This window comes from Pongo pygmaeus, chromosome 11 (assembly GCF_028885625.2).
Source record: "Pongo pygmaeus isolate AG05252 chromosome 11, NHGRI_mPonPyg2-v2.0_pri, whole genome shotgun sequence".
In the NCBI taxonomy this organism is placed as follows: Eukaryota; Metazoa; Chordata; class Mammalia; order Primates; family Hominidae; genus Pongo; species Pongo pygmaeus.
In genome coordinates this window covers 65,617,517-65,645,035 of record NC_072384.2, presented here as the reverse complement: position 1 = coordinate 65,645,035, position 27,519 = coordinate 65,617,517, and the positions used below count along the sequence as shown (strand labels likewise).

Sequence of the window (27,519 nt, the reverse complement as noted above, 5' to 3'; positions counted from 1 at the left end):
AATAACTCTTTGAGAGAATTTGCATTTTATTAAATACTTATATTTGTATAATTTAAAAAGAATATAGTGTGAATGTTTGTAAGACATGTATTTAACATGAATCCAAAACTGGAGTGGAACATTATGAATTCTTGAAAACTTTAGAATAAATCTGGGCCTAATTTTCTGCAATTATTCATCTGTATCATATTGCTTTTAGGGGAGGGTTCAAGTGGTTCAAGATAAGTAATGATGATTTTATGACATCCTGGAAAAATATATTAATTACAACTTATCTAAATTAATCTAAAGACTATTACCATTTAATAGCTTTTCATGCTGGGTATTGATATTAAATATAAATTTTAAGTGAAATTGATATTAATAGCTCTGAGGAATGTATAAATAGGAAACAGAATAACCTTGAAACCTTTAGGAATTGGCCCATCAAGGCAAGTGAGACTCTAGTGTCAAGTTTGGTTAGCGTGTAGTATATTTTGAACCAAGAACAAACTATACAAATTACAGAATGGCAGAGAAGCTAATTAGTCACAAATTTGGTAGAACCAATAAGGCTCTTTTATTTAACAGGCAATCATTGTTTCTTACTGACAGCAGGAAGAACGGGAGAATCATGGGATATTTTTATATTTAAAGATCAATTTTATTGTTTCAATCCCCCTTTGTTAAAATGTCAAACTGGCTTGCACAATGAGAAAGGCTAAATAAAGGTATTATATTACTAAAAAACTTGACACAGTAATTCATACTAAGGGAAATGTATACAAAAATCAGACATCATCTTTTTACTGTTCTTATCACCATTATTCTATTACAGTTTCTACCCTAAGGAGATTAGTGAAGTTGGGCAGAAATTAGAAGGGAGCAAAAGAAGAATACAAATAATTATATCATACCTATATTATGGGGTTAAAATATTGAAAATTTTTCAGCTTGGAAAAGAGAAAACTAAAGAGAGACATAATAACTGCCTTCAATTGTACGGAGGCTTGTCACCAGGAGGGTACGTAATTGAATTTTTATCCCTATGGAAAGATAAATCATTTAAAATGGGTATAACCTGTAGCAATGGGGAGCTTATTTATTTTCTATTTCCAAAAATTATTTGATCTGACTTACAAAATCAAATACAATATAAAGCAGAATAATAAAGACCAAATGATCTAAAAGGAGTGGTGAAATAGATGTTGCCAAATTCAGAAGTATAACTGCAATTTTTGTTTGATCCTGAATTTGGCTTTGTGTTTTTAACAGCTGAAGGGGAAGGGTAGGAGCACATGGAGGGTTACATAGATAGATCCCATAGACTACACAGGAAAGGAGCACACTGCCCATCTCTGATAGCCCTGTACCCTCAAGAGTATAACTGAGCATCGTTGAAGTTTAATAGGTCCTTTGGTGTTTGGTTGGTTGGTTGATTGGTATTTAATGATCTTTTGTTGTTGTTAAACTCTATTCTACTCCATGCGTAGCAACTAAATTATTAGAAGATGAAATTGCTAGTGAGATGCCAACTGAATAGAACTTTCTGGTATTTTTATCATATCCAACTTATTTTCTGCATTTGGCCCTACTTTGAAACATCTAAAATGCTAGATATTTTTATACTAAGATTCTTTGAATTTTGGAGTGCAACATTCAGAATGTTATTCCTTATTTCTGCCAAGAGATTATATAATGACATATAAAACTGTGACTTTATGTGGAAAATAAATTTGACTCAATTTAATATTCTGGGCACAACTTACTATCAACTACACTAAAACTTGTTCTGTCTGGCAGATATTCTCTGGGGTCTAAATTGATCATTTAAAAGGACACTTTCAACCACTCAACTCATTAAGTGGCTCAGTGATTCTGTTTGCAAGTAGTCCATTCCAACACGTCTATCAGTATACAATTCTCAAAATCAGTCATTCTCCAAGGGTCATTCCTTTTTTTCTCATTTAATATTTAAGGTGTAATAATAATGGCTTTCTTTTTTTCTTATTAGATGTTTTATCCATCCTTCATAACATAGATCTCTGGTATCCCAACTTGGTATTTGTCCGAGTGCTTGAAATAATGTTAAAGATCATTTTTTGTGTGTGTGAAAGATTTGACCGATAAGGATTCTTTTAGCCTATTTTCATGAAAAAGTGGAATGACTCAATTTCTCAATGTGAAAACATGTTGGGGTCGTAAGTGTTTCTAATGAAATACCAGTCTTGCTGCCTGAATTTCTGGTTTTAAAACAAGAGCATTGAACTGTGAAAGATTAGACCCGGATTTAAATCTCAAACTTCCTCCAAACTGTCTGACAATGGCCATCACTTTATTACCTGTGCTATTTAAATTTGCTGAACCTCTATTTTTTTTGTTTTAAAACAAAAATTTAAGAACATGTTATGTTCAGTGTTTTTACATTGTGCTTTTGTCAGAACACTTGTATTCAAACCATAAAGGCACATTTAAGCAGGTATAAGTAAAATGGTTTATTTATTATAAGAATTCAGGCCGTGCGTGGTGGCTCACGCCTGTAATCCCAGCACTTTGGGAGGCCGAGGCGGGCGGATCGTGAGTTCAGGAGGTTGACACCATCCTAGCTAACACGGTGAAACCCCGTCTCTGCTAAAAATAAAAATAAAAAAAATTAGCCGGGCGTGGTGGCGGGCCCCTGTAGTCCCAGCTACTCGGGAGGCTGAGGCAGGAGAATGGCGTGAACCTGGGAGGTGGAGCTTGCAGTGAGCCAAGATCGCGCCACTGCACTCCAGCCTGGGCGACAGAGTGAGACTCCGTCTCAAAGAAAAAAAAGAAGAATTCAACTGAAAATCCCATAGGCCAAAAACCAAGTAAGCCATAAAGAGATTAAACTGGAAATGAGAAGTCCAGAAACATATCAAAACAGCCTACATTCTTTCTGAGTGCTTGCATGGCTACTGTTACTTCTGTTTTTTTTTCTGCTTTGGCCGATATCCTCTGCTTGGTCATGGCCAGACATAGCTTCCTCATCCTCAACTCTAGGTCATGCAGTACATCTTCTCATAACATTCTGACTCACTCACTCTTACCTCATTTAAACATCACCCAGAAAGCAAATTCTATTGTTTCAGTTAAGCCTATAGATGAGTCCCCCTGTCATCAGTGTCCTCATAAAACTTACCAAGCTGTGGCCATGGGAAAGGGGTGAAAGAGTCACATGGTATAAACATAGTTTATACTTTCGGTATGGGTTACATGGAGGACAATTTCAAAAAAGGAGTGAGGGCTGAGTTGGCACCTATCATGTGTTATTATAAAAATTATTCACATTTTGGACGGGCGCAGTGGCTCACGCCTGTAATCCCAGCACTTTGGGAGGCCCAGACAGGCGGATCACGAGGTCAGGAGATCGAGACCATCCTGGCTAACACCGTGAAACCCCGTCTCTACTAAAAATACAAAATATTAGCCGGGCGTGTTGGCGGGCGCCTGTAGTCCCAGCTACTCGGGAGGCTGAGGCAGGAGAATGGCGTGAACCCGGGAGGCGGAGCTTGCAGTGAGCCGAGATTGCACCAGGGCACTCCAGCCTGGGGGACAGAGCGAGACTCGGTCTCAAAAATAAAACAAAAACAAAAGCAAACAAACAAATAAAATTATTCACATTTTATAAATGATAGAATTGAAGCTAAGCAAGGCCAGGGCACTATTTTAATATCACAGTTTTGTTAAGGACTACAACCAAATTTTGAACCTGACTATTCTTATTCTAAGTTTAATGATCTTATCATAAAGCTTACCTGGTTGAGAAAATAAATCTCCATGTCAGAAACGATCTTTTCCTACCTGAGCACGGTGGCTCATGCCTTTAATCCCAGTGACTCCGGATGCTGAGGCAAAAGGATCACTTGAGGCCAGGAGTTCAAGACTAGCCTAGGCAACATAGCGAGACCTCATTTGTACAAAACAATTAAAAATAAAACCAAAAGAGATGACCCATTCTAACATTTAAATTAATTGAATCATGGATGCATCTTTAATCAACAAACCAATACCTGCATGAATCGACTCAGTCCCTTAGGTACCAAAGGCTTGCTTTTTATATTTGTAATGGATGCTTTTCCTAGACCATTCTCTGTAACAGTGTTTCTCAAAATTTCCCATTCATTAACTATGAATGCTACATCCTGATCACCTGGACAAGCAGTTTAAACACAGATTCTAGGTCCACCTCAGATCTCTGAAACAAAATCTTGGGGTGGGACCTTGGACTATGTGTTTTCAAAAAGATCTCCACATGATTTTTATGAATGCAATGGTCTATATTTTCAAAGTGTAGTCTCTACTAGATAAACAGAAAGCAATATGCCATATTATTTAAGTTCTCCACAAAGACACCTTCATTTAATTAAAATTTACTATGACATTCTTGGATTTTAAAGAAAAAAATATTATCTGAATGAAGCTCTAAACAGTTGTTTTATGGCTACATGTTTTAGTTTCCTTAGTTTGATGATAACACTTGTGTTAGAATGAGATGGGTGGGAAGGACAGTGACATTTGCCCTTCCTATAGCCCGTGCACTGAGGAGGTGACCTAGGAAAAGGCATTGATCATGAATTCAGTTATTCATTCATTCAAAACAAAATTACTGAGCACATTGCGGCAAACATTTTGGTTTCTTCGATATGTTGCATAGAATGATTATGCATACAATTCTAGTGGCGGGCGGGGAAGAAACATTAAGCACAACACATTTAGTTCATTTCATTATTGCACTAAAGTATTTGCCTTTTTCAAGGCTGAAGTTGACTTCTCTGCCTTCCTGAGCCGTAGGGAAAAGGGTCTTGCCTTGCTTATGCAGCCAGCAAGACGTATCGGTTTAAGAAAAGTGCTGAGTAATGCCTGCAAATGTAGCAGGCAGTCAGCCTCTTCTCTGCAGCTTGGTTCATGTCCTTTACCCATGCTGTTTAACCCCTGATGTTTTTATATCCCTATTTCTAAACTCGAAATGAACCTCAAACTGAATAAGGCATACAATAAATGTATCCATATTTTCTTTATTCAATTGAGTAGCACCTAAATCCCTCTTGTGAGGACCCTCTGCTTTGGTCATTAGATAGTTAAAAAGATTTAAAATTGTTATATGTCTAGTTTCTAAACATTGCTAAATGATTTTCTAAGGTAAACACATTTCCGTGTATCCAGTGCTTAACAGAATTAATGTTAGTTATGTGAGTTTTCAAAAAAAAGAAAGGAAAAAAAGGAAATTTCTTTTTTGTCCCAGCCAACAGCAAGCAGTGCTGCTCCAGAAAGAAATGATTTTATTTCTAGCCTCTCTGCAGCATCTCCCTACCGCATTAGTATGTTGCTGCAAAGCTATGCATTGTGTAACTTTCCCCATCAGTCAGTCAGCTGTGTAGTTCTCTTTCCTACAAAATCGTTGTTCCACAGGAGACAAAAATAAAAATACAATGCAGGTTAGTTCATTATATCCTGACATCTGTTTCATGCAGATTGTGATGCAATAAAATATTAGTAATTTAAATAGAATGTAATTGTTGTTTGAAGTCACTTGGGTAAATCGTGTTATTTTAAAACACAAATCTTAGGAAAATGAAATTTAAACTTTGCACTATTTGATTAGGAGTAACAAACAAGAATATGAATAAAACAATAGATATAAAATACTAGACTTTAGTACTTAGAATATGTTTCAAGAGTTTGCTTCTAGTATAAGTTTTAATTAACAATTATTCATTAACTGAAAATTTCTGAGGACCTATTAAGTACCTATCACTCTTCTGGGTACTATGGGAGGTGAAAAGGGCGTTTGAAGTTTGTGGCGAATGTATAGCAGTTACATTTTATGAGAAAATGTCTCATACCTAGTGACTGGTAAAGACAATAAAGGCTGTAGACCATGGTGACTAGTGAAGAACCTATGGCCTGGCTTCTGCTTAAAGAGAGCTCAATGTTGCCAAATTCCTATTTGCCCTTTCACTTTTGCTAGAAGTGTATTGCATCACCTGTAAGATTAAAGGGAAAATATACTTATTTTGTTTCCCAAAAGTTTATAGGTTTCTGACTTTCACAAATGCTTAAGAGCACTCTTCTCTTTGTTATGGCTGTCCAGGTGTAGCAGTTTCATCTTTAGAAGTTTAAATTCTTTTCTCCTTCTTGCTGGACACAATGGCTCATGCCTGTCATCCCAGCAACTTGGGAGGCTGAGGCAAGAGGATCACTTGAGGCCAGGAGTTCGAGACCACCTGGGCAACATAGAGAGACACTGCCTGTACAAAAATTTAAAAATCAGCTGGGCATGCTGGTATGCATCCCAGCTACTCAGGAGCCTGAGGTGTGAGTATCACTCGGGGCCAGAAGTTTGAGGCTACAGTGAGCCATGATCTCACCACTGCACTCCAGCCTGTGTGACAGGGCAATACCCTATATCAAAAAAAAAAAAAAAAAAAGAAAGAAAGAAAGAAGGAAAGAAGGACGGAAGGAAGGAAGGAAGATAATTTCTTTGGTTTGTATAGGACCTACTGAGTTAAAGCGAAGTGATAAACAAAGGAGGAGTCATTAATGTGGAAAGATGCGCTACTCATATATTTGAGGATAATCTTACATCAATACTTTTAATAATGAAAGAAACGTGAAAATCTTCTTGCCACTGGTTTTAACATTTACCCTCGTCCATGTTTGAAAAATAAAACCCAACACTGGTTCCTCTCATGAGTATTTAATTGTTCAAGAAAAATCCTAGAATGAGTGAGTTTTTTCTAGCAGTACCACCTTACACTCTCTACCCCCATTCCATCTTTTTATATAGTCTCTTCCTGGCACGTTGAGAATTCATTCCATCAGAAAATCCCCACTAAAAGTAATTCATCCACATGTATTCTTCCACTGAAATTAACAGGTCCCAGCCAGCCCCACCCCCTACCTACTCAACCAAAAAAAGAACTCTTAGGCCCTCTCTCTGATTGATTAACCCACTTTTTTTTTCTTTTATTATTATACTTTAAGTTTTAGGGTACATGTGCACAATGTGCAGGTTAGTTACATATGTATACATGTACCATGCTGGTGTGCTGCACCCATTAACTCGTCATTTAGCATTAGGTATATCTCCTAAAGCTATCTCTCCCCCCTCCCCCCACCCCACACTTTGACAATGAGAAATGCATTTTACATTGAGAAGTAAGTAGTCTCATTGATGCATAAACGACTCATGTACTCCCAGAGATACTTGTCTTTTAAAAGGGAGCACTTGCTAACTGAACTGAAAATGCTAATTAATTGAATTTCAGGAAGCAGGAAATTAATTTTTTTAGCAGAGAAGACTTTCTTCATATTTAGGGCTGCTACATTTGGAAACTAAACGTACAAACTGTCCATTTATATTTGACTTTCAGATAAACAATGAATAATGTTTACTAGCAGTGGGCCCCAAATATAGACAATGAGAACACACGGACACAGGGAGGGGAATATCACACACCGGGGCCATTGAGGGGTGGGGGACTAGGGGAAGGATAGGAGAAATACCTAAAGTAGATGACAGGTTGATGGGTGCAGCAAACCACCATGGCACGTGTATACCTATGTAACAAACCTGCAAGCTCTGCACATGTATCCCAGAACTTAAAGTATAGTAAATATAAAACAAATTGTATGAGGTATGCTTATGCTTTAAAAAATCAGTTCTCTGAAATTCAAATTTAACTGTGTGGCATGTATTTTTTCTGGCAACCCTGTTCAGATATCTTAAATCATCATGGTGGTTACTCATAGCCTCCATGTCATAACGCTGACCTTGTGTCTCCCTACCTCCAATCTGCCAGTCCAGCCCCTTTGGACATCATTGTTTCCTTTACCCAACACTCTACCTAAAGAACAACAACAGTTGTCGCAACAAATCAAGTACTCTTCCAGGCCAACTTGGTAACATTCTAAAACAATAATGCCCTACCTAGCCCAGGGGCTTTGGGACTTTACTGGGGGTGAATGTAGGGTAGCAGGTGAGATATATTTGGGAATTTAAACAAAAGAAAATATAATTTGAGCGTGGGCTTTAGCTGACTGTAATAACAGTATTTAAATTATTTATAAGGTTTTAACAAAGCATATAATTGAACAATTTCAGCTGCCACCTGCTATTGAGGATAACAAAAAGGAAAATTTTCTCAGCACTTAAGAAATGTTAGAAAACATATTGATATGAAAGAGTAGAAATGAGTCCAAAAAAGCATGCATTTTTTTCTTTAGCAAGTTTTGTTTTAACTATATTTTTTTCCAGTTCTTCATCATTGACACCTGAAAATAGGCATTGGCACCACAAAAATGGTTAGATGGAGAGAAAGCAGGACATGCATTGAACTTTATATTCCATTGTCTTACATGTTTATCAACATTCAGTTTGATGTACCAAAAATATCTTTAAATGAGATGCACATTTTAATGTACATCTAGATTAAAGAAAAATCACTCTGGTCTGATAACTTCATGGGATTGTGAATACAAGTGTTGTGATGGGCGGTTGACCAATTATTTTAAAAATGGTTTGGTGACAATAATTCAAGATTGTGTTGCAGCTCATACCCTTACACACACACACACACACACACACACACAGAGATTGTGGGATTGACAGAGATGTTCAGTTTTCAAAGTTAATGTTTCAGTGTTCAACCTCCATTTTCTTCTACTCTGGGACTTAATGAATCTGTTAAAATCAGGAATACCTAAATTTCCAAGTAAAGATCCAAGAAGCCTAAAGCCTAAAGTCTATTTCATAAAGGAGCTTCTAAAATGAATTTGGTTACTTTGCAGGATTCTCAATATTATTATTCTCCATTTGCCAACTTCATAGTCTCCACATCTCTAACCAGTGCCTTACACCTTGTCTATATTCAATAAATACTAAAGAAATGAACAAAATTGACTGTATAGACCATGTTTCTTAGTCTATTTAGTATTGCTATAAAAGAATATCTGAGGCTGGGTAAATTTTTTTTTTAAAAAAGAGGTTTATTTGACTTATAGTTCTTCAGACTGTACAAGAAGCATGGCACCAGAATCAGCTCCTACTGAGGGCCTCAGGTGACTTCCCCTCATAACAGAAGGCAAGGGCAGCCTGTGTGGGTAGAGACCACATGGCCAGTGAGGAAACAAGAGACAGGGTGAGGTGCCAGGCTTTTTTTTCTGAGATGGAGTTTTGCTCTTGTTGCCCAGGCTACAGTGCAATGGCATGCTCTTGGCTCACCGCAACCTCCACCTCCCAGCCTCCCAGGTTCAAGCGATTCTCCTGCCTCATCCTCCCAAGTAGCTGGGATTATAGGCATGCACCACCATGCCCAGCTAATTTTGTGTTTTTAGTAGAGACGGGGTTTCTCAATGTTGGTCAGGCTGGTCTCAAACTCCCAACCTCAGGTGATCCACCCACCTCAGCCTCCCAAAGTCCTGGGATTACAGGTGTGAGCCCACTGCACCAGGCTGCTTTTTTTTTTTTTTTTTTCGACCAGTTCTCATGAGAACTAACAGAGCAAGGACTCACTCGTTACAGTGAGAATGAGGCAAAAACCATTCATGGGGGATCCACCCATGACCCAAACACTTCCCATTAGGCCCCACCTCCAACATTAGGAATCAAATTTCAACATGAGATTTGATGGAGACAAACCGTACCCAAACTGTAGCACCAAGTGTCATACACCTAGACAGAAATAGACCTGGCTCAATGTCACATCTGCTTGACAGATGTGCTGGACATCTGGTAGTGTCCACTCTATACAAATCTGTGATAATCATCAGCTGCTGAGCTCTCAAACAAGACGAAACTGTATAATAATCCCTAGAGGGTCTCTTTAACCCAGACCAGTATACCACAAAAGGAATATAGTGAGAATGACTGACTTCACATGACAGACTGAAAGCAAACTTAAGTAGACGTTTATATGATTATCACCTGAAGAATGATGAGGTTCATAAATTTGGAAAGGAGAGCTTTATTTCTCATAAAGGGCTGCAGCCTGCAGACTGACCTTCCGACAGGTTGGGAAGCATAACTTCCAGCCAGAAGCCAGAAACAGACACTTCAAGGGAGGGAAAAAGGAAACAGAAATTTATGCTAAGCACGGTGGCCAAATATATATGTTCAATAAGTTGTAGGAGGAGTCATGAATATTTATGAGAGGGGACGCATGCACATCCTCAATTGAGCTTCATGCCCCTTCGTGGGATCCATGTGGAAAAAATGGCGACATTAGCATGATCCGAGGGTAGAGTTTTCGGTCCTCTGACATTAAAAGGTGAAGCAGAGGACACAAAAATCCTTACTGCACATTCTCAGTGGAATGGCTAGAATCATTCCCTAGTGGGTGGTCTCTTATGAGGCACAAATGGAGGGAAAGTGTCAGGTGGTTGGTCCATGCCAGTGGAGGAGTCTTTTGAAAGCGCTGGTTTCTGTTTAGCCCTTAGGGAAGAAAGCCTCATAGTGGTTAGTGAGGGAGGGGTTATAAAGAGGTATGTCTGACTCCCCGATCCCATCATGGCTGAGAATTTAGTCTTCAAGGTTACTCTGGGATCCTTTTGGCCAGGAGAAGGTCAATTCAGTCAGGGGGCTTAGAATTTTATTTTCAGTTTACATAATAAATTAAGCATAATTTTATATCATAAATGATAAATAACATACAGAAAATTTAATATGCTGAGTTTCTGAATCAGGAAATTATCTCTGCCTTTCATCTTTCAAGACCTATTTTCTGTAAGTTCTTTCAGCTTTCTCTATACTAAAATGGTTCTTCTCTGAACAATAATCCATAGTAACCATTGCAGATAATAAGCCTTTGCTTAGAATTGTTCTATGTCTAGATTTTATATATACAGAATCTGAACCAAATGAATTCTGCAGCTCTGATACTTCTAGTCTCAATTTTTCATAACTCAGGGAGGTTCCATTTGTCTTCAGGTTATTTGGAAAAGTGAAAGTGTCAAACACCTGATACTCATTCCCCAGGGTAGTTAATTTGTGCTTAACACTCTCCTCTCCCCATTCCTGGATCTGTTTCTCTTTCCCCTGCAGTTTTTCTCTGCTTCAGCCCCGCTGTCCATGGGTTCTACGCTGTATCTCTCCATACAGCAACTATGCCTGGACAGTTTTGCTTTGTGATGAGGTGGTTTCATAAGAATGCTTTTGAGCAGAAGAGTATTTTTAAATTGAGTCTATGCTAAAGAGAAACCCCTCTGAGCAGAATTCCACACAGAATTCTGCAGGATATTTCCTGCATAACACCATAAACATCCTTCTGGCTGCAGCAGCTCAAGTATTTCTCTTGAACCATTTCACACCCTGAACTAACTAACACTCAGAGAATGAAAGGTGAAAGTCTTAAAACATAAATTAAATAACTATGATTTCTTAATAACACTAATGACTAAACATTCCACAGAGATCCTACCAAAGGAGTATACTGTATGTCTTCCAGGAACAGAGTCTAATCATACCATTGTTTTGCTGGAACACCATTGAGTCCAATAGGGATGGCATCATGGCCAAGAGACCAAAGAAGAGACTTGAAGCCAGCAAGGGAGACATAGGATTTATCTAGGACTCATATACAGGGGTGGTCCAGTGGCAGTAGGCTGGATGCGAGAACCACTAATGTTTGTAAAAAGCATGCAGTTTATATAGCATTTTCACTTAGCACTCTCCACCTAGCAACACTCATTTAATCCAAACAAAGGGCTTCATCCACTGTATGGCCCACATTCTGAGGAATGGACCAGGCTTTGGAAATCCTTAATAATAAGGAGCAAATTTCCAGGTTGGCCACTTCCAGCCAGATTTGTTACCTCAGACTTCCAAACACACATTCTTTTTAGACCACAGAGTCATTCTCAGGGTACCCTTAAATTATTGCTGTCAGGTGCATCTGCCATACAACCATGAGTCCTGAAAGGATTTGCACACTGAAAATACTGCATTATTTTACTGAAATGGTTATCAAAGTAGATATTTCCAAAGAAGGAATGTAAGCATCCTTCCCGCCAACCCCCAACCAGCATTTTGTGTTAAAATGCTAGTGTTGGCATCTTTTTCCTTCAAAGGGAATTGTACCAAGCCTGCTTTTTTTCTCCCATTATTGCCCCACAGCAATAAAAAGACAATTGCTGACTCAGGCACTATTTCCTCTGGCTGCTACTTATAGCTACATAACTCCTGCCTTTACCAGCACCATAGGCAAAAATGACCTGCATTGTCTGAGACAGCAGCAAGAAGAATGGCATTCATTCTGTCTCCATCTTTGTGGGTTTACATTAAGTTACTTCTAGACCGTGGTTTTTGAATGAAATAGAATGGACTCTTGAAGTGTCTACAAAGGAGAGGCAGAGTCCGGAGTGGGAAGGGGTGGGGAGAGGACAGCAACGGAAGTGAGATGGAGGCTGAGCAAAAAAAAAAAAAAAAAAAAAAAGAAAATGGAGAATAAAGGAGAGCTGGGAGAGAAAAGATGAACATCGAGAAAGGGGAAGATGAACAGACTGGCCATTAGGCTTTCTCTTCTCTGAGTAATCCACTTTGTGCAAAACCTGCCATATACAACTTAGATATAGGCAGTGCATCTCTCATTGCCAGCTAAACAGCCCAGGGAGGCCCACATTGGGCTTTGAGTGCCTATCACCTCACACTTGGTATCTCAAAATCCGCAACCACCATCACAGTCATGAGGATTAGACTTCACTCTCTACATCCTCCCAAATCTCTGCCTAGTGACCACTCACCCACACAATAAGATTACTTATTTTCTAACAGGAAAACTTTACTAAAAGAGGAAAGAGGTTAACTTAAATAATTTACTTACAATGACAGTCATTACTATATTCTTGATATAAACTAATCATATTTGTTCAAAGGAATTCCCTTAAATTATTCTGACTATGATCGTCTAGAAGAGATCCTAAATTTCACATGATTTATTATGTGAGCTATCCATGGTCTTACTCTTTAATGACAATCTTCTCTGTAAGGAAAAAAAATGAAATTAATCATCCTAATGATACTGACGTGTTTCATGAGAAAACTACAGGCAGAGCCTAATAAACTATGGCAGATCTGAATCTCAGGCAAAAACTATGTATTGTATTTTTTCGTGAATTTTTGTTTTGTTTTGTTTTTGTTTTTGTTTTATTTTTATTTTTTGGTTCTGTCACCCAGGCTGGAGTGCAGCGGTGCCATCTTGGCTCACCGCAACCCTGCAACCTCCACCTCCCGGATTCAAGCAATTCTCCTGCCTCTGCCTCCCAAATACCTGGGATTACAGGTGCCCGCCAACGCGCCCGGCTAATTTCTGTAATTTTAGCTGAGTTGGGGTTTCACCATGTTGGCCAGGATGGTCTCGAACTCCTGGCTTCAAGTGATCCATGCACCTCGGCCTCCCAAAGTGCTGGGATCACAGGCATGAGCCACCATGCCTAGCCAAGATATTGTATTTCTTTATTTGTCTAATCTGTTTAGCAGTCTGGTCATTGATTAGTGGTGCACACTGACAGACTAGTTAGCTTTGCTGTTAAACAACCCTGTAATCTCAGTGATTCACAACTCCTAGTAGCTGTTGGTTGCTCCAGAAGCCCTGTTCCATGTGTCTTCTTATTCCAGGATCCAGGCTGAGGGAGCAATCCCTATTTGAGACCTCCCATTCTCAGGGCAGAGGAAAAAGAACAAGAAGCTGTGAGAAACAACAATATTGCATGGGAATCATCTGTGTAGTTGAAGATTATGTGTGTCATCTCACATTTCACTGGCTAAAGCAAGTCTCATGGTCAAACTGACAAAGGGGCAAGGAAGTACAGTCTAGGAATGCCACCTACTGAGAGGGCCTGCAAGTCACGTGGCAGTTAGTGGAGATGTGTAAGTCCCTTACGAAGAGCAAATGATTGGATGTCTACCATGACTAAATGCCACTAAGGTGCCCGTTTCACCCCTTCAAGTCTGTAAGATCTGCTGTTTCTCTGTCATGCCTAGCATCTATGAGTCTTTGGCAAGACTGGGATCTTCCCTCTCTAGGATCTAGCTTCGCAGTTGTCCTATTTGAGATTTTATCACCTGCCTAGGTCACTGCCATCCCCTTCCTCATCTAGAGAGTCTCACTGCTTACCCATACAATTGTCTCCCCTGATCTGAGATTTCTAACATCATTTTTGCAATGCATTAAAGATTTTACTGAGAGAAAAGAAAGCATTGACTTCAAGCAGCTTCTGTTTACTGCCATACTAAAATTCCTGAGATAATAAAGACCTCACAATTTGCTTGAAATAATAAAAAGGGGGAAAAATATAAGCAAAGCACACATAAATGTATATTTTAATAAGCTATGCCGTCACAAAATAAATTTTTCAGTGGCTAAGACTCTCAGCCCAAGTCTAGAACATACACGTTTCAGTACTTCATACTGTCAAGACATATTTTTATTCAGGAATGCATTCAGATACATCTTATATTGCTCAGTGGTGGAACTGTTGCTGAAGTTCAATTGCCATCAATTGAAGAAATGATAGTATAGTTAAAGGCATATTTTGGAAATAATAATTGCCCAAAAGACTAGACTCAATGAACTCTTTGGCCAAAGAAAATTTAACACAGGCTGGGTGCAGTGGCTCACAACTATAATCCCAAAGCTTTGGGAGGCCAAGGTGGAAGGATCACTTGAGGTCAGGAGTTCCAGACCAGCCTGGTCAACATAGTGAGACCCCCCTCCACCCTTTCTCTGCAAAAATAAGAAAATTAATCAGGCATGGTGGTGTGCACCTGTAGTTCTAGCTTGAGATAGAATCACTTGAGCCCAAGAGCTTGAGGCTGTAGTGAGCTATGATTACATCACTGACTCCAGCCTGGGCAACAGAGAAAAAACCCATCTCTTAAAAAAAAAATTATCATAAGGCAAAGAAAAATAAGATTAGAGATAGAATAATATCTATTAGAACTATTTTTGAGTAGGAAAGTTTTCTCCCCAGCAAGAATACAAGGCTTTGGGCTACAAGAGTATGTTCAAGCAGATGACAGCTGATATAAAGGAGGCTACATATTTCTATTTGGTATTCATCAATACTGCCCCACACATATTGCCAAACTGGGATTATGTTTAAAGTTAACTTCAACTGATGGGATTAGAAATTTATGTCCTATTTTATTTTTCTAGGGATTTTTCTCAATAATAATACAACAAAGCAAAAGAGTCCCAATATTTGTGCAGTTTTTTAAGACATTTAAATATTCTATATTTCTTGATTCCAAACATGCCTAGAATGCAATGTTTTATTTTAGTTCAACATATAATGTTTTTATCACACTCTTTGTATTAGCTTCACATTAGCATCTCAAGTAAATATAGGCCATCTATACAACAGAGTAATAAGTGATGCACTCAATTTGAACAAAGTAGTTTTTTTATATCAGGTCGACAGAGTCACTAGTAGATTGAGTGATTTTTTTACTTCTTAGTTTATTTTTAGGGTGTCTTGAAAAATACCCCTGAAGTATACAAATATAGATACAGACATATGTTAGATATCTGACCTTATTTTAACTGCAGTTTGCATAAGGCATGAAAAACTAAGGGTAGATAATAAAGTTATTTTTAAATGTAAAAGTTTTAAACATATGGCTGAAATATGTTGTTTTTGTTAACCCCAACCTGCTAAAAATTGGCTTATTGAGAAATCAAATGAAATATTTTTGTAATTATAATTACACCAAATCAAATTATTTCTAGAAAAGAAATTTATAAAACAATACTTTCTAGGTTTGGGATTTCTATGTAAAAACCAATTTCTTTCTTGGCTGCTAAAAAATAGTTATGCGAGAGCACAACAGTAAGAATAACACTTTACCTAGTTATTTTTATTATTATTGGCGTAACATTCTTTTGTAAAGTAGGTGGCAAGAACACTACAAAACGAACTGAAACACTTCACAAATTGTCATGCCCAGATGGTTTATGTCCCCAGAATAGTAATAGCTCTTTACAAGGAGATGGCAAGCATTTTGGCAGAAGTCTTTTTGGTTTCTCTTCAGTATGGATATTAAACTACTTTATAGACAGAATTGAAGATATATAATTTTTCTCCACATCAGATTATATATTATAAGGTGGTGAAGATATATAAATATTGCATAACTATATCAAACTTTGGAGTTACAGATAAATTATATAAAGCCATCTGCTCAGTTAGTAACTAGAAATAATCCAGTTTAGCAACACATAAAACATAATGGAAGTAAAACATAAATTGACAGTGGAGGTATAGTTCAGCAGGATTAAAACCTGCATCATATAATTCTAAACTTGAATATTACAATCATCTTCTTTTTTAATTTTGGAGTCTCCCATTTTTCAAAATTTTGAAGTCTCCATTTTTGCCAGAATGCTTTACTTACTGTATTTGTTTTGGGTCTGTCCGAGTAATATAAATTCCTTGGAGAGACCTAGATCAATTACAGTAGATAAATACTATTTTAACACAGTACTTATATTTTCATATATTTTATTTAGCTTTAAAAACATATTTCATAACTATTAGGACCTGGCAGACACTGGTTTGGGAGTTAGAAAATAAAAGTTCTGATTTAAGTCCCACCATTAATAAGCTGTGTAACCTGGCACAAATGACATATTTATTTTGAAAGTAGGAAGCACATAAGTTCTAAACAAAGAAATTGCCCATTTTTCTTTGATTCAGTTTGTTTTCTATTAAATGAGAGGAATAGACTAATCTCTGTTTTTTTAAATCTCTGCCATTTATTGGTTTTGATTTACTTATCTTTGTCTAATTCTCTTAAAATAACTTACTCAACCTTTCAGAAGTTCAGAGGTCAAGGTAAACTAGGTCTTCTCTGCCTGAAAGCCTGTATTATAGACTAACACTGTTCCACATCAACAACAAAATACTATCACATTAAGGACTATATATATTCTTGTCTGTGAATAAACCATTAAGAGCTGCACTTTATATTCAATTCGCTAATCAATTGGTTAGTAATTTTTTTCCCTGTAAATCACTTCTAGGGTCAGATAAGGCAAAAAAAATAGCAATTATTCTAATAGATCATAACAATAGCAGTGGAAACTGGGAGGAGAAAATGAAAGAATTGTCTCACCAGGTTGTAGGGAGAGACCGGGGGAGTAGGAGGGGGAATTTCTTTTAGGCTTTACAAACAACATAGAATTTAATGACATTATTGAACCAAAAAATCTCAAGACATTACCTTAGTTATGGTATTCCTTGCATAAATACACAATGGCATCAGAGTGTGAAGTTGTGGATGCTGGGTGTCTCTCGGGGATGGGAAACACTAAATTTCATTCATCTTTCTCAGGTTCTGAACAAAGAAAAAATAATCAGAGGACTAAGACAGATATCACCCTTTTATCTCACAGAAGTTTGTGGAGAGTATAGCTTTGTGTGAAAGCCCAAAAGCCCATTAACCAAACAGATCTAACCACAGAGGCCCAAGTAGCCACACGGAGCTGCTCTCCAAAGGAAGAAACTGCATAATGATTTACTTATAAAAGGCCAGTTTCTTCGGGTACAAAGCATTTATAAGGTTGCCTTTACAGTTAAGACTTCTGCATGAAATGCCACAAGGAAAATGAAATACTTCACTGTGAGCTATTGTACATATTTCTGTTTGACCGGAGAAAAGCAGATGCCCAAGGGAGTTTAACTGTAAGATTTCATGCGTTAGGATTGCTTTAAATAAAGCTCCTCCATCTGCACTTTGAGGGTCACCAAAGCCATATGGTTCACCAGTCCCAGTCACCTCAAGTGTAAACATCTTTTGGCTGTGATAAACGCCTCCTCAAGTCCGGAATGTAATACATGTGTCCTCTTCTATGGGAAACAGAGATATATAATGCCCAGAAGCAAAAACCTCATCCGGTACTAGAACATTTATTATAAGTAATGAATTAGTAAAGTCTTAGAAATGATACTGAATATTATCAGTATTAACTTTCCGATCTTGTAAAGTCTCCCGAGAATGTAATCTGTAATTATAGTGCTACAGATTTACCTCCCTCTTTTTCTTTCAGTTAGATATTACCACATTATATTATATATTTATTTATTATTTGTATATTCTAACAAATTTTTCCTTATAATTCTTTTGTCCACGTTATTTGATATTGGTCATGTTATTGCTATTACTTTACTATTTCTTTCCACTCAAAATTTCCACTTCATTTTCTCACAATCTTTTTTTTTCCCCCATGGTCTCTCACTTCAATTTCATTTTCTTTTGGATTACTTTTTTCCTGTCTTCTTCAGGATTGCTTATCTAACTGAATTCCACTTGTAATGTGTTTTTCTTGTCTTCCAAAGAATCATTCTTCTTCCAGTTTTCTATTGCCCACTACTCTACTTATTTCCAATATTTTTTAAAATTCCTTCAGATTTGAAGTTTGCTAACATGCACTTTGTTACTTTTTCTTCCTAGCTATGGTTTCTTGTTCTCTTCTTAATTTTATTTTGTCCAAATGCATAACCATAATCATCTTGAAAAGGCCTCTCTCTTTGAAGTCTTCTCTTGTTAGGAAAGTTTCATTGTCTTATCTCTTTTGAAAGGAGCAAGGTCTCCTCTATGTAACCAAATATTTAAATGCTAGTTTTTATGAAAAGAGAAAGCTGTAAGCCAAAACTGCAGATTCTATGAGGTTACTACCCCATATCTAGTGACATGTATTTTCATAAATTAGGACAATTAAGTCTTCTGTTATAAATTTTTAGAATAAAGAGGTGAAATCTCCTTTGCAAGTGTAAATGGAAAATTCATGATTTATTTCTGTATTTTAATAGAATAAGTACAGATTTCAAATGTAATTTAGAACATTTTTTCATAATATTACTGAAAAATATTAATATTGAATGACATTTGACAGTTTTTTAGGTATTTCATAATTAACCTTATGAGATTTTTAATGGGTTTTATTCTTATAACTAATGTAACATAATTTATTTTTAGGTAGCATTTGAATGGAAGATCTACTTAGAGTTAAAAAAAAATACTTTTTCTAGTATCAGTATGATTTCATTATAATATGGGTTATATTGCTGACATGTGAATATAATTCCTGTATCTTCACTAATTTATAATTATATATAATACATTTGAACTGATCATATTTGTCAGTGTAGAATTCATGTCTTCTACTTTCTTGGTTGTTTATTTCTCCAGTAAATGATAGCCAGTGACCAGGGAGATTTTCTTTAGAGAGCTTTTCTCAAATGCAGTATTTCTGGAGAATAGGAAGGCTTTTAGTAACTGTTTCTGTCCATTCACACAACTTCATGGACAATAACATCAAGTGCGGCACTCTGTTTGAAAGACGGTGATTGTCATAATGATCACATATGTTAAAATATACCTATATATGATATCTAAACATATACCTATTAAGGAAAGTGCTAAGACAGTGAAATGAAAAGGATGAAACTGAATTGATGGAAAAAGACATTCTAGATAAGTGCAAATAAGTAGAAATTAAAGTCATTATATGCTATGAGACAAAGTTGTCTTTAAACGGAAGAAACTACAGTAGGATAAACAAGGGCCATTTAAGGAAGTACAGGGTTCAATTCACTCCAAAGATCTGATCATAAGTGTTATCTACACATCAAACAATACCGCATTGGAATTCATAGAACAAAAATGACAGAAACCACAATAAATAAATACACATTAAATAGACATTAATTCGCCTCTCTCAACTTGGAACAATCAAGTAGAAAAAAATATGTACAGACATAGAAGGTCTACATAAGATAAGAAATAAGATCAATATAATTGAGGCATAATGAACTCTACTGCTTTAAAATAAAGAATAAGTTTCTTTTTAATGTTCTTAGAAAAGTCATTTTAAAAACAACCTCTATTAGGATAAAAAGAAATCACAATAAATTCCAAGAAACAGAAATGGTATGAACTACATTATCAGAGCATAGTGTAATAAAACTAAACATAAATTTAAAACTTAGGAGGAAAATCTATCATTTGAAAATTTTAAACACTTTTTTTTTAAATAGTTCTTGCATCAGTGAGGACTTTGAAACCAAAATTCATTTTAAGAATTTTCTGGTTATTCTTGTTTGCTTATTTTTCCACATGAAGTCTCAAATAGATTTCTCTAGTTATATGAATTTTGTGATTATTTTTCAAAGGCTGCATTTAATTTATTAACTTAGGGAAAATTAATATCTTTATGATATAGCATTCCTATCTAATAATAGGATATACCTTTCCATCCATTTATATTTACTTTTGGTTTATTCAAAGCTTTTAAAAAATGCTTACATTGTATTTAGAAACATTTCTTCCATTGTACTTTTTCTCTTTGAAATAGACTAGTTTTACAGTAGTTTTAGATTCACAGCAAAATTAAGCCAAAAATATAGTTTCCCCTTTCTCTACACACACAGAGCCTCCCCCTACTATCAATATCTTGCGCCAGAGTAGCACATATGTATTACTGTAAAAATAATCTATTTAGAAGAGAAAAAATACAATGGAAGAAAATTAATTTTTTCCCTAAATTAACAAATTAAATGCAGTTCAAATATACCTATATTGTATATAGGTATATTTTAACATATGTGCTATGTTATATGTATTAGAATCAAAGTCCTCTTTGATTCAAGAGCTATTTTAAAGACAGTGTTTAGGTATTGTATACAGTTACAACTGATGAACCCACATTGATATATCATAACCACCCAAAGTCCATAGTTTACATTATAATTCAATCTTGGTATTGTACATTCTATGGGTTTGCACAAATGTATAATGACATGTGTCCACTATTACAGTGTCATGCAAAGTATTTTCACTGCCCTGGCAATCACTGATCTTTTTACTGTCTCTATAGTTTTGTCTTTTCCATAATGTCATATAGTTGGAATCATACTGTATGTCCATTTTAGATTGCTTCTTTCAATTAGTAATATGTATTTAAAGTTTCTCCATGTCTTTTCATGGCTTGATAGCTCATTTCCTTTAATGCTGAGTAATATTCCATTGTCTGGATGTAGCACAGGTTATTTATCCATTCACCTACTGAAGGACATCTTGGTTGCTTCCAGGTTTGGGCAATTATGAATAAAGCTGCTGTATACATCCATGTGCAGGATTTTGTGTGGACATAAGTTTTCAACTCCTTTGGGTTAAATCCTAAGGTATGCAATTGCTGGATCATATGGTAAGAGTATGTTTGGTTTTTAAGAAACTGCTAAACTGTCTTCCAAGTTGCTGTACCATTTTGCTTGCCCACCAGCAATGAATGTGAGCTTCTATTGCTCCATATCCTCATCAGCATTTAATGTTGTTAGTGTTCTGGACTTCGACCATTCTAATGAGTGTGTAGTGCTATCTTATTGTTTTAATTTGCATTTCACTAATGACATATGATGTGGGGCATCTTCTTCTCATAATGCTTATTTGCCATCTGTGTGTCTTCTTTGGTGAAGTGTCTGTTCAGGTCTTTGGCTCATTTTTTATTCAGATTGTTCATTTTCTTATTGTTGAGTTTTAATAATTTATTGCATGTTTGGGGTAACACTCCTTTATCAGATATGTCTTTTGCAAATATTTTTTCTCAGTATGTGGCTTGCCTTCCTATTCTCTTGATAATATCTTTCACAGAGTAAAATTTTTCATTTTAATGATATCAGTTTGTCAATTCTTTTTTTTTCATGGATCGTGCCTTTGGTGTTATATCTCAAAAGTCATCACCTGAGTTCTGGTTCCAAAATGGCAGTGAAGAAGCAAGCTGGCACAATTCCTCCTCACCATCACTCCTAGAAAACCAAAAACAAATATATAGCACTGAGATTATCACCAGAAATATTCCAGAACTCAAATATGAAGATGAGACAGTTCCAAGAAAAACAGAAAACTAAAAAGTTATCAACAAATTTAGTCAACTAGGTTTTCTTCAATATTATCTTCTAGTAGTTTTTTAGTTCTGCATTTTACATTTAGATTTGTGATCCATTTTGAATTATTTTTTGTGAAAGGCGTAAGGTCTAGATTCATTTTTTTTTTTTTTTGCATTTGGATGTCTAGTTATTCCAGCAATACATGTTGAAAAGACTATCTTTTCTTCATTTTATTGCCTTGCTTCTTTATTACAGATCAGTTGGTTGTAATTATGTGGGCCTTCTTCCACACTCACTATCCTATTCCATTGATCCATTTATCTATTCTTTTGTCAGTACCACACTGTGATTACTGCAGCTTTATAGTAAGTCTTAAAGTTGGGTTAGTGTCAGTCCTCCGACCTTGTTCTTCTTCAACATTGTGTTGGTTCTTTTGGGTTTTTTGCCTTTCCAAATAAACTTTAAGATCAGTTTATCAATATCCACAAAATAACTGCTGGGATTTTGACAGAGATTAAATTAAACCTTTAGTTCAAGTTGGGAAGAACTAGTGTCTTGGATATATTGAACACTCCTATCCAAAGACATGGACTATCTCTGCATTTATTTAGTTGTTCTTTGATCTCTACCTCACTCCATATAGAAAATAAATTCCAAATAGATCAAATATTTAAACTTATAACATTAAACCAACAAAATACTAAAAATACAAGAGGAAAAGGTGATACAGATGCATGTGTGTGTATGTATATATTTTATATCCTTTTTCCTACCCCTTGCTGCCCATCCCTCTGTATGCCTTTCTAAGCATTATACAGTATCCAGAAGCCAAAGAAGAATTAGATAATCACCTAACAATTTTAACATTTTTAATTAAATCTTTTAAAATCTGTAACACAAAGCACCATAAAGTCAAAAAACATATATTTTTAAAAGACCACACATCAAAAAATCAAGTGGCTAATATTTTGTCTTAAAAGATGCTATAGATTGAAAAAAATAAAAGGAAAAAATGGGCTGTTTTTAAATAAGCAGTTGCAGGAAAGAAAATAAAAAATAATTCTTAAGTATAAGAAAAATATGTTCCACTTTTCTCATAGTAAGACAAATGCAAATTAAAATTATAATATGCTCTCATCTTTGTCCCTGTCAGATTGGAAATATCAAAAATATGATAACATATTATATTGGTGAGGATAAATAGGCACTCTGTTACATTGCTGTCAGGAGAATAAGTTCATACAAACTCCATAGAAAGTAGTTTTGCAGTAACTATCATAAATAAATATTCATTCTGTGCAAAACCAAGTCTACCTTTAAAAATTAATTTTATAAATATATCCACATATATTTGAAAGTATGTGTGTAAAAATGTATTACTTGCAACTTTATTCAATATTAGCTGAAGATTGGAAACAACCCAAATACTCACATTCAGGGAATTGGTTAAATAAATTACGGCACATAACATGCAATGGAAACCCACGTAGCCAGTAATAGGTAGGAGTCAAATCTATAAAAATTAAGATAAATGAACTCTAATATACATTTTAAGTAAAAAATGCTGGTGGAAAACAGTTTGTATAATAAGATACCATTTGAATATGTATTTTAAAATAGAATATGTATACATACACTCATGTTCTGGCATATACCTATTGCATACCTGGAAATATATATGGGAGATAAGTAGCAGTGGTTGCCTCTAGTAAGGGGAATTGGGCCTGGGGAAACAAGGTAAAAACAAGATATTATACTGCATTGTCTTTTAGATGTTTGCATTTATATCACTTACACATATTTTCTATCAAAAAGCTATTTAAGATAAAAACTATACATATACATCAGAATATTTTATTTCCCTTTTGAGAAAAGTTACTATATTTGTTATCCCTAAACTTTTATTTGCAAAAAATAAATGTTAGTATTTTCCTGATGCCTTGTATGGGAACCAGAGTCTGTAGACAGAACATTCAGTTTTCATTGATTTACAGGCAACCTATTCTTGCAGGTACTAAGTAACTGCAGGTTAAGTTCTAAGAACCACTGAAAACTTCACTTAATAGACTAAGGGTACAAATTTAAACTTCAGTCCTCCCTTCTTTTGATCATCCACTCTGAAAAATATGGTTATAAACCTCACAGCAATGAGAACCTCCTTGAAATTTGAGGTCTCTGTCCCTCACAAAATAATTATGCCTGCAATTTTCTTACTGTAGTTCATATACACCAAAGCTGTAATTAACTGTACCATAGCTTGCTGACCTTAAATGAGTTAATGCAGTCTCCAAATAAAATTCACGGCCAAGTGGCAGCTTAGGCTCTGGAATGTTTTGGCTCAGTAATATCTGTGAAATCTGAGCTCATATTAAATATGCCTTAAAACAATACATTTGGGATTTGGCGTCTGGCATCAGATCAGGTCTGACTCTGCTGTATGGGGTTGACGGTTTTGCCTCAGGCCTTCATAATATGGTTAGCACTATAGGACGATAGAATCAGCAAGAATTTCATTATTGCTTCAGTAAAGAAAAATACTTCAGTTTCTATTGAGTTTATGGCACCCTGACTTCTTTCTAATCATTTTTCTTGAAACAGGAGAATCCTGCTGTCTCTGCACCTACAGCTATCTTCTTCCACCCCCACCTCCATCTAGTAATTTCTTTACAGCCTAGTTTTCCTCTCCTTCTTACTCACATAAATGACATTTGTCCAACTGTGGACTGTCTTTATCTTTATGTGTTCAAGTAAGCCAACCATGCATGGCTAATGAAGTGAGCAGGACATAGTTCCAGTTGTCTCAAATCTTAGAAGAGGTGAAAGCCCAGTCAAGACAGCAATAACTATTTGATTGGTCATTAAGGTTGGTCACTGCAAATTATCCTGACTAACTTGGCCAGTAATCACTTCTCAGACCTAGAGGGTTAGATTTTATGTCCTCTCAGAGACAATTCCTTTTCCCCTCATCCTTGTTAAATGAGCTATCCTTTGTCTTTATACGCACAGTCTCCGTCTTCTGGGTGTGTCACAGACTGAATAACTCATTAGTGATATAGTGGTAATTAGCCTAATGTACTTTGATTAAGGCCATATTTGAACCACTTTTAAAACTCATGGCACAGTTCCTGTATCAGTAAAGCACAAGAATTAATAAATAAGTGATGCTTAACTAAACTCAACACAGAAACCATTTGTGTTAAAATTTTTTCTTTAGAAATCACCTTTCAATTTAAGGAGAAAACAGACTTTAAATCCTCTAGCTCATGTTTCATGACAAGAATTTATTTATCTTAACATCTCTTAGTCCTCTCTTTAAAATATCTGTATTCCTTTTATTTTAGGAATTTCATATGCAGAATAAATGGTAATTAAAATGTGCAGGATGACAAGATGGAGCAAACAGTGCTTGTACCACCAGGACCTGACAGCTTCAACTTCTTCACCAGAGAATCTCTTGCGGCTATTGAAAGACGCATTGCAGAAGAAAAGGCTAAGAATCCCAAACCAGACAAAAAAGATGACGATGAAAATGGCCCAAAGCCAAATAGTGACTTGGAAGCTGGAAAGAACCTTCCATTTATTTATGGAGACATTCCTCCAGAGATGGTGTCAGAGCCCCTGGAGGACCTGGACCCCTACTATATCAATAAGAAAGTGAGTGTTTTTTATCAGGCATATTTTGCTGCTAATTGCCTACTGCATTCCTTGGACTGTTGTAGCACCAACACATGCCAAATTAGCACAAAATCTTAAGTATCCTTCTGTTTAAGAAATGAAACACATTTGTGGGTGGTTTATGCATATACATGAGAAATGAATTGATTGTATCATAACATATGCAACTGTCCCAAATGCACAATGACAAATAAAAAGAGGCCAGGTGCCGTGGCTCAAGACTGTAATCCCAGCACTTTTTAGGGGCTGAGGCAGGCAGATCACAAGGTTAGGAGATTGAGACCATCCTGGCCAACATGGTGAAACCCCTTCTCTACTAAAACACAAAAAATTAGCTGGGCGTGGTGGCACGCGCATGTAGTCCCAGTCACTCAGGAGACTGAGGCAGGGGAATCGCTTGTTGAACCCTGGAAGCCAAGGTTGCAGTGAGCCGAGATGACGCCACTACACTCCAACCTGGAGACAGAGCAAGACTGTGTCAAAAAAAAAAAAAAAGAAAGAAAGAAGGGAGGGTAGGAGGGAAGGAAGGAAGGAAGGAAAAAAAGAGGCAGCTAATTTAACAAATTGACAGATTCTCTCCACAGATTCGATTTACTATACAATTTTTTTGTACTTTCTGTACTTGGAAATACTTGGAAATCTCAAAATCATGAGTTATAAAGACTATAGAAAATATTAGTACTAATTTTTCATGCAAACAAATTTGATGCCACAAGGGTTTGCAATTTCTATGTCATGTTATAAACAACAAATCAATTAATTTCCTGAAGAAATTTTTTTACCTGTAAAATAACATTTTTACATAAACTAGAATTTTACAAGTTATTTAATATTTTGGTATTAATGTATTAATATTGGCAAGAATTAACAAAAATGTCATAACCTGAAGAACCTATAAACAATATTTGAATGCGTGCTTTTTTAATATCCACGCTTGAAATTAATCTTATATTAAGCATCCAACCGTTCATTATGACTGTCATTTCACCAAACCAAAAAGAAAAGCATAAAAATTTTTTTTAAGATTATTGCATTGATTTTAAATTAAATGTATGACGTTAGGTGATTCATAACATTTTGTTCTTTTTCACCTGACACAATGCGTTTGTGAATCTTAGTGGAAAGGTAGGGCACAAAGATTGTAATTAAATAAATTTTTTTGTTGGACCTGGACCTTAAAATACCCGCTAAACTTTTAGGGACTCTGTTTCTGGCCCAGTTCTGTGTGAAGTTAGTCCTTGCCAAATGCATGCAAAAGTTTGGCATTTGTAATATGTGAATTTGAGGCAGTTTTATAAATCACTTCCGATTGACAGTTACAGTTTCAGAGGCAAGAGCGTCACAAAAGGTGGACTAGCCTTAGGTTCAGATTTTTTTTAACTTTTCAGGATATAGTCAGTTTAGGTATAACATATTTTCCCTTTTTTTTTTTTCTTTTTGAGACGCAGTCTCTCTCTGTCGCCCAGGCTGGAGTGCAGTGGTGTGATCTCGGCTCACTGCAAGCTCCGCCTCTCGGGTTCATGCCATTCTCCTGCCTCAGTCTCCCGAGTAGCTGGGACTATAGGCGCCTGCCACCACGCCTGGCTAATTTTTTGTAATTTTAGTAGAGTTGGGGTTTCACCGTGTTAGCCAGGATGGTCTCGATCTCCTGGCCTCGTGATCCACCGGCCTCGGCCTCCCAAAGTGCTAGGATTACAGGCATGAGCCACCGCGCCCAGCCCGTATTTTCCCTTCTTTTTTTTTTTTTAAACATTATACAACTTTAATGTTACACCATCTACAAATCTAAATTACATTTAAAATTATCAGTTGACAGTGGTACTAGGATTTACATTAGGAATCACTACATATTTTCCCTTTTTAAAAACTGATCTATTCATTTTACAGTAGAGGAAGGGATGGATCATTTTCCATGTATTTCATTTTCCTCTAACTTTGCTTTTGAACACCATATTGTCA

At 36.2% G+C, this 27,519-nt stretch overlaps 1 protein-coding gene across 1 annotated transcript in view; it reads left to right on the top strand.

Moving 5' to 3' along the window:
* The window catches only part of SCN1A (sodium voltage-gated channel alpha subunit 1), a 142,484-nt gene that overhangs the window by 31,936 nt on the left and 83,029 nt on the right, over positions 1-27,519 (top strand). The window contains exons 2-3 of the mRNA XM_054478114.1: positions 21,091-21,183; positions 25,227-25,539. Of these exons, the coding sequence (XP_054334089.1) occupies positions 25,276-25,539 (264 nt within the window). The 5' untranslated portion in view covers positions 21,091-21,183; positions 25,227-25,275. The remainder of the gene's footprint in view (positions 1-21,090; positions 21,184-25,226; positions 25,540-27,519) is intronic.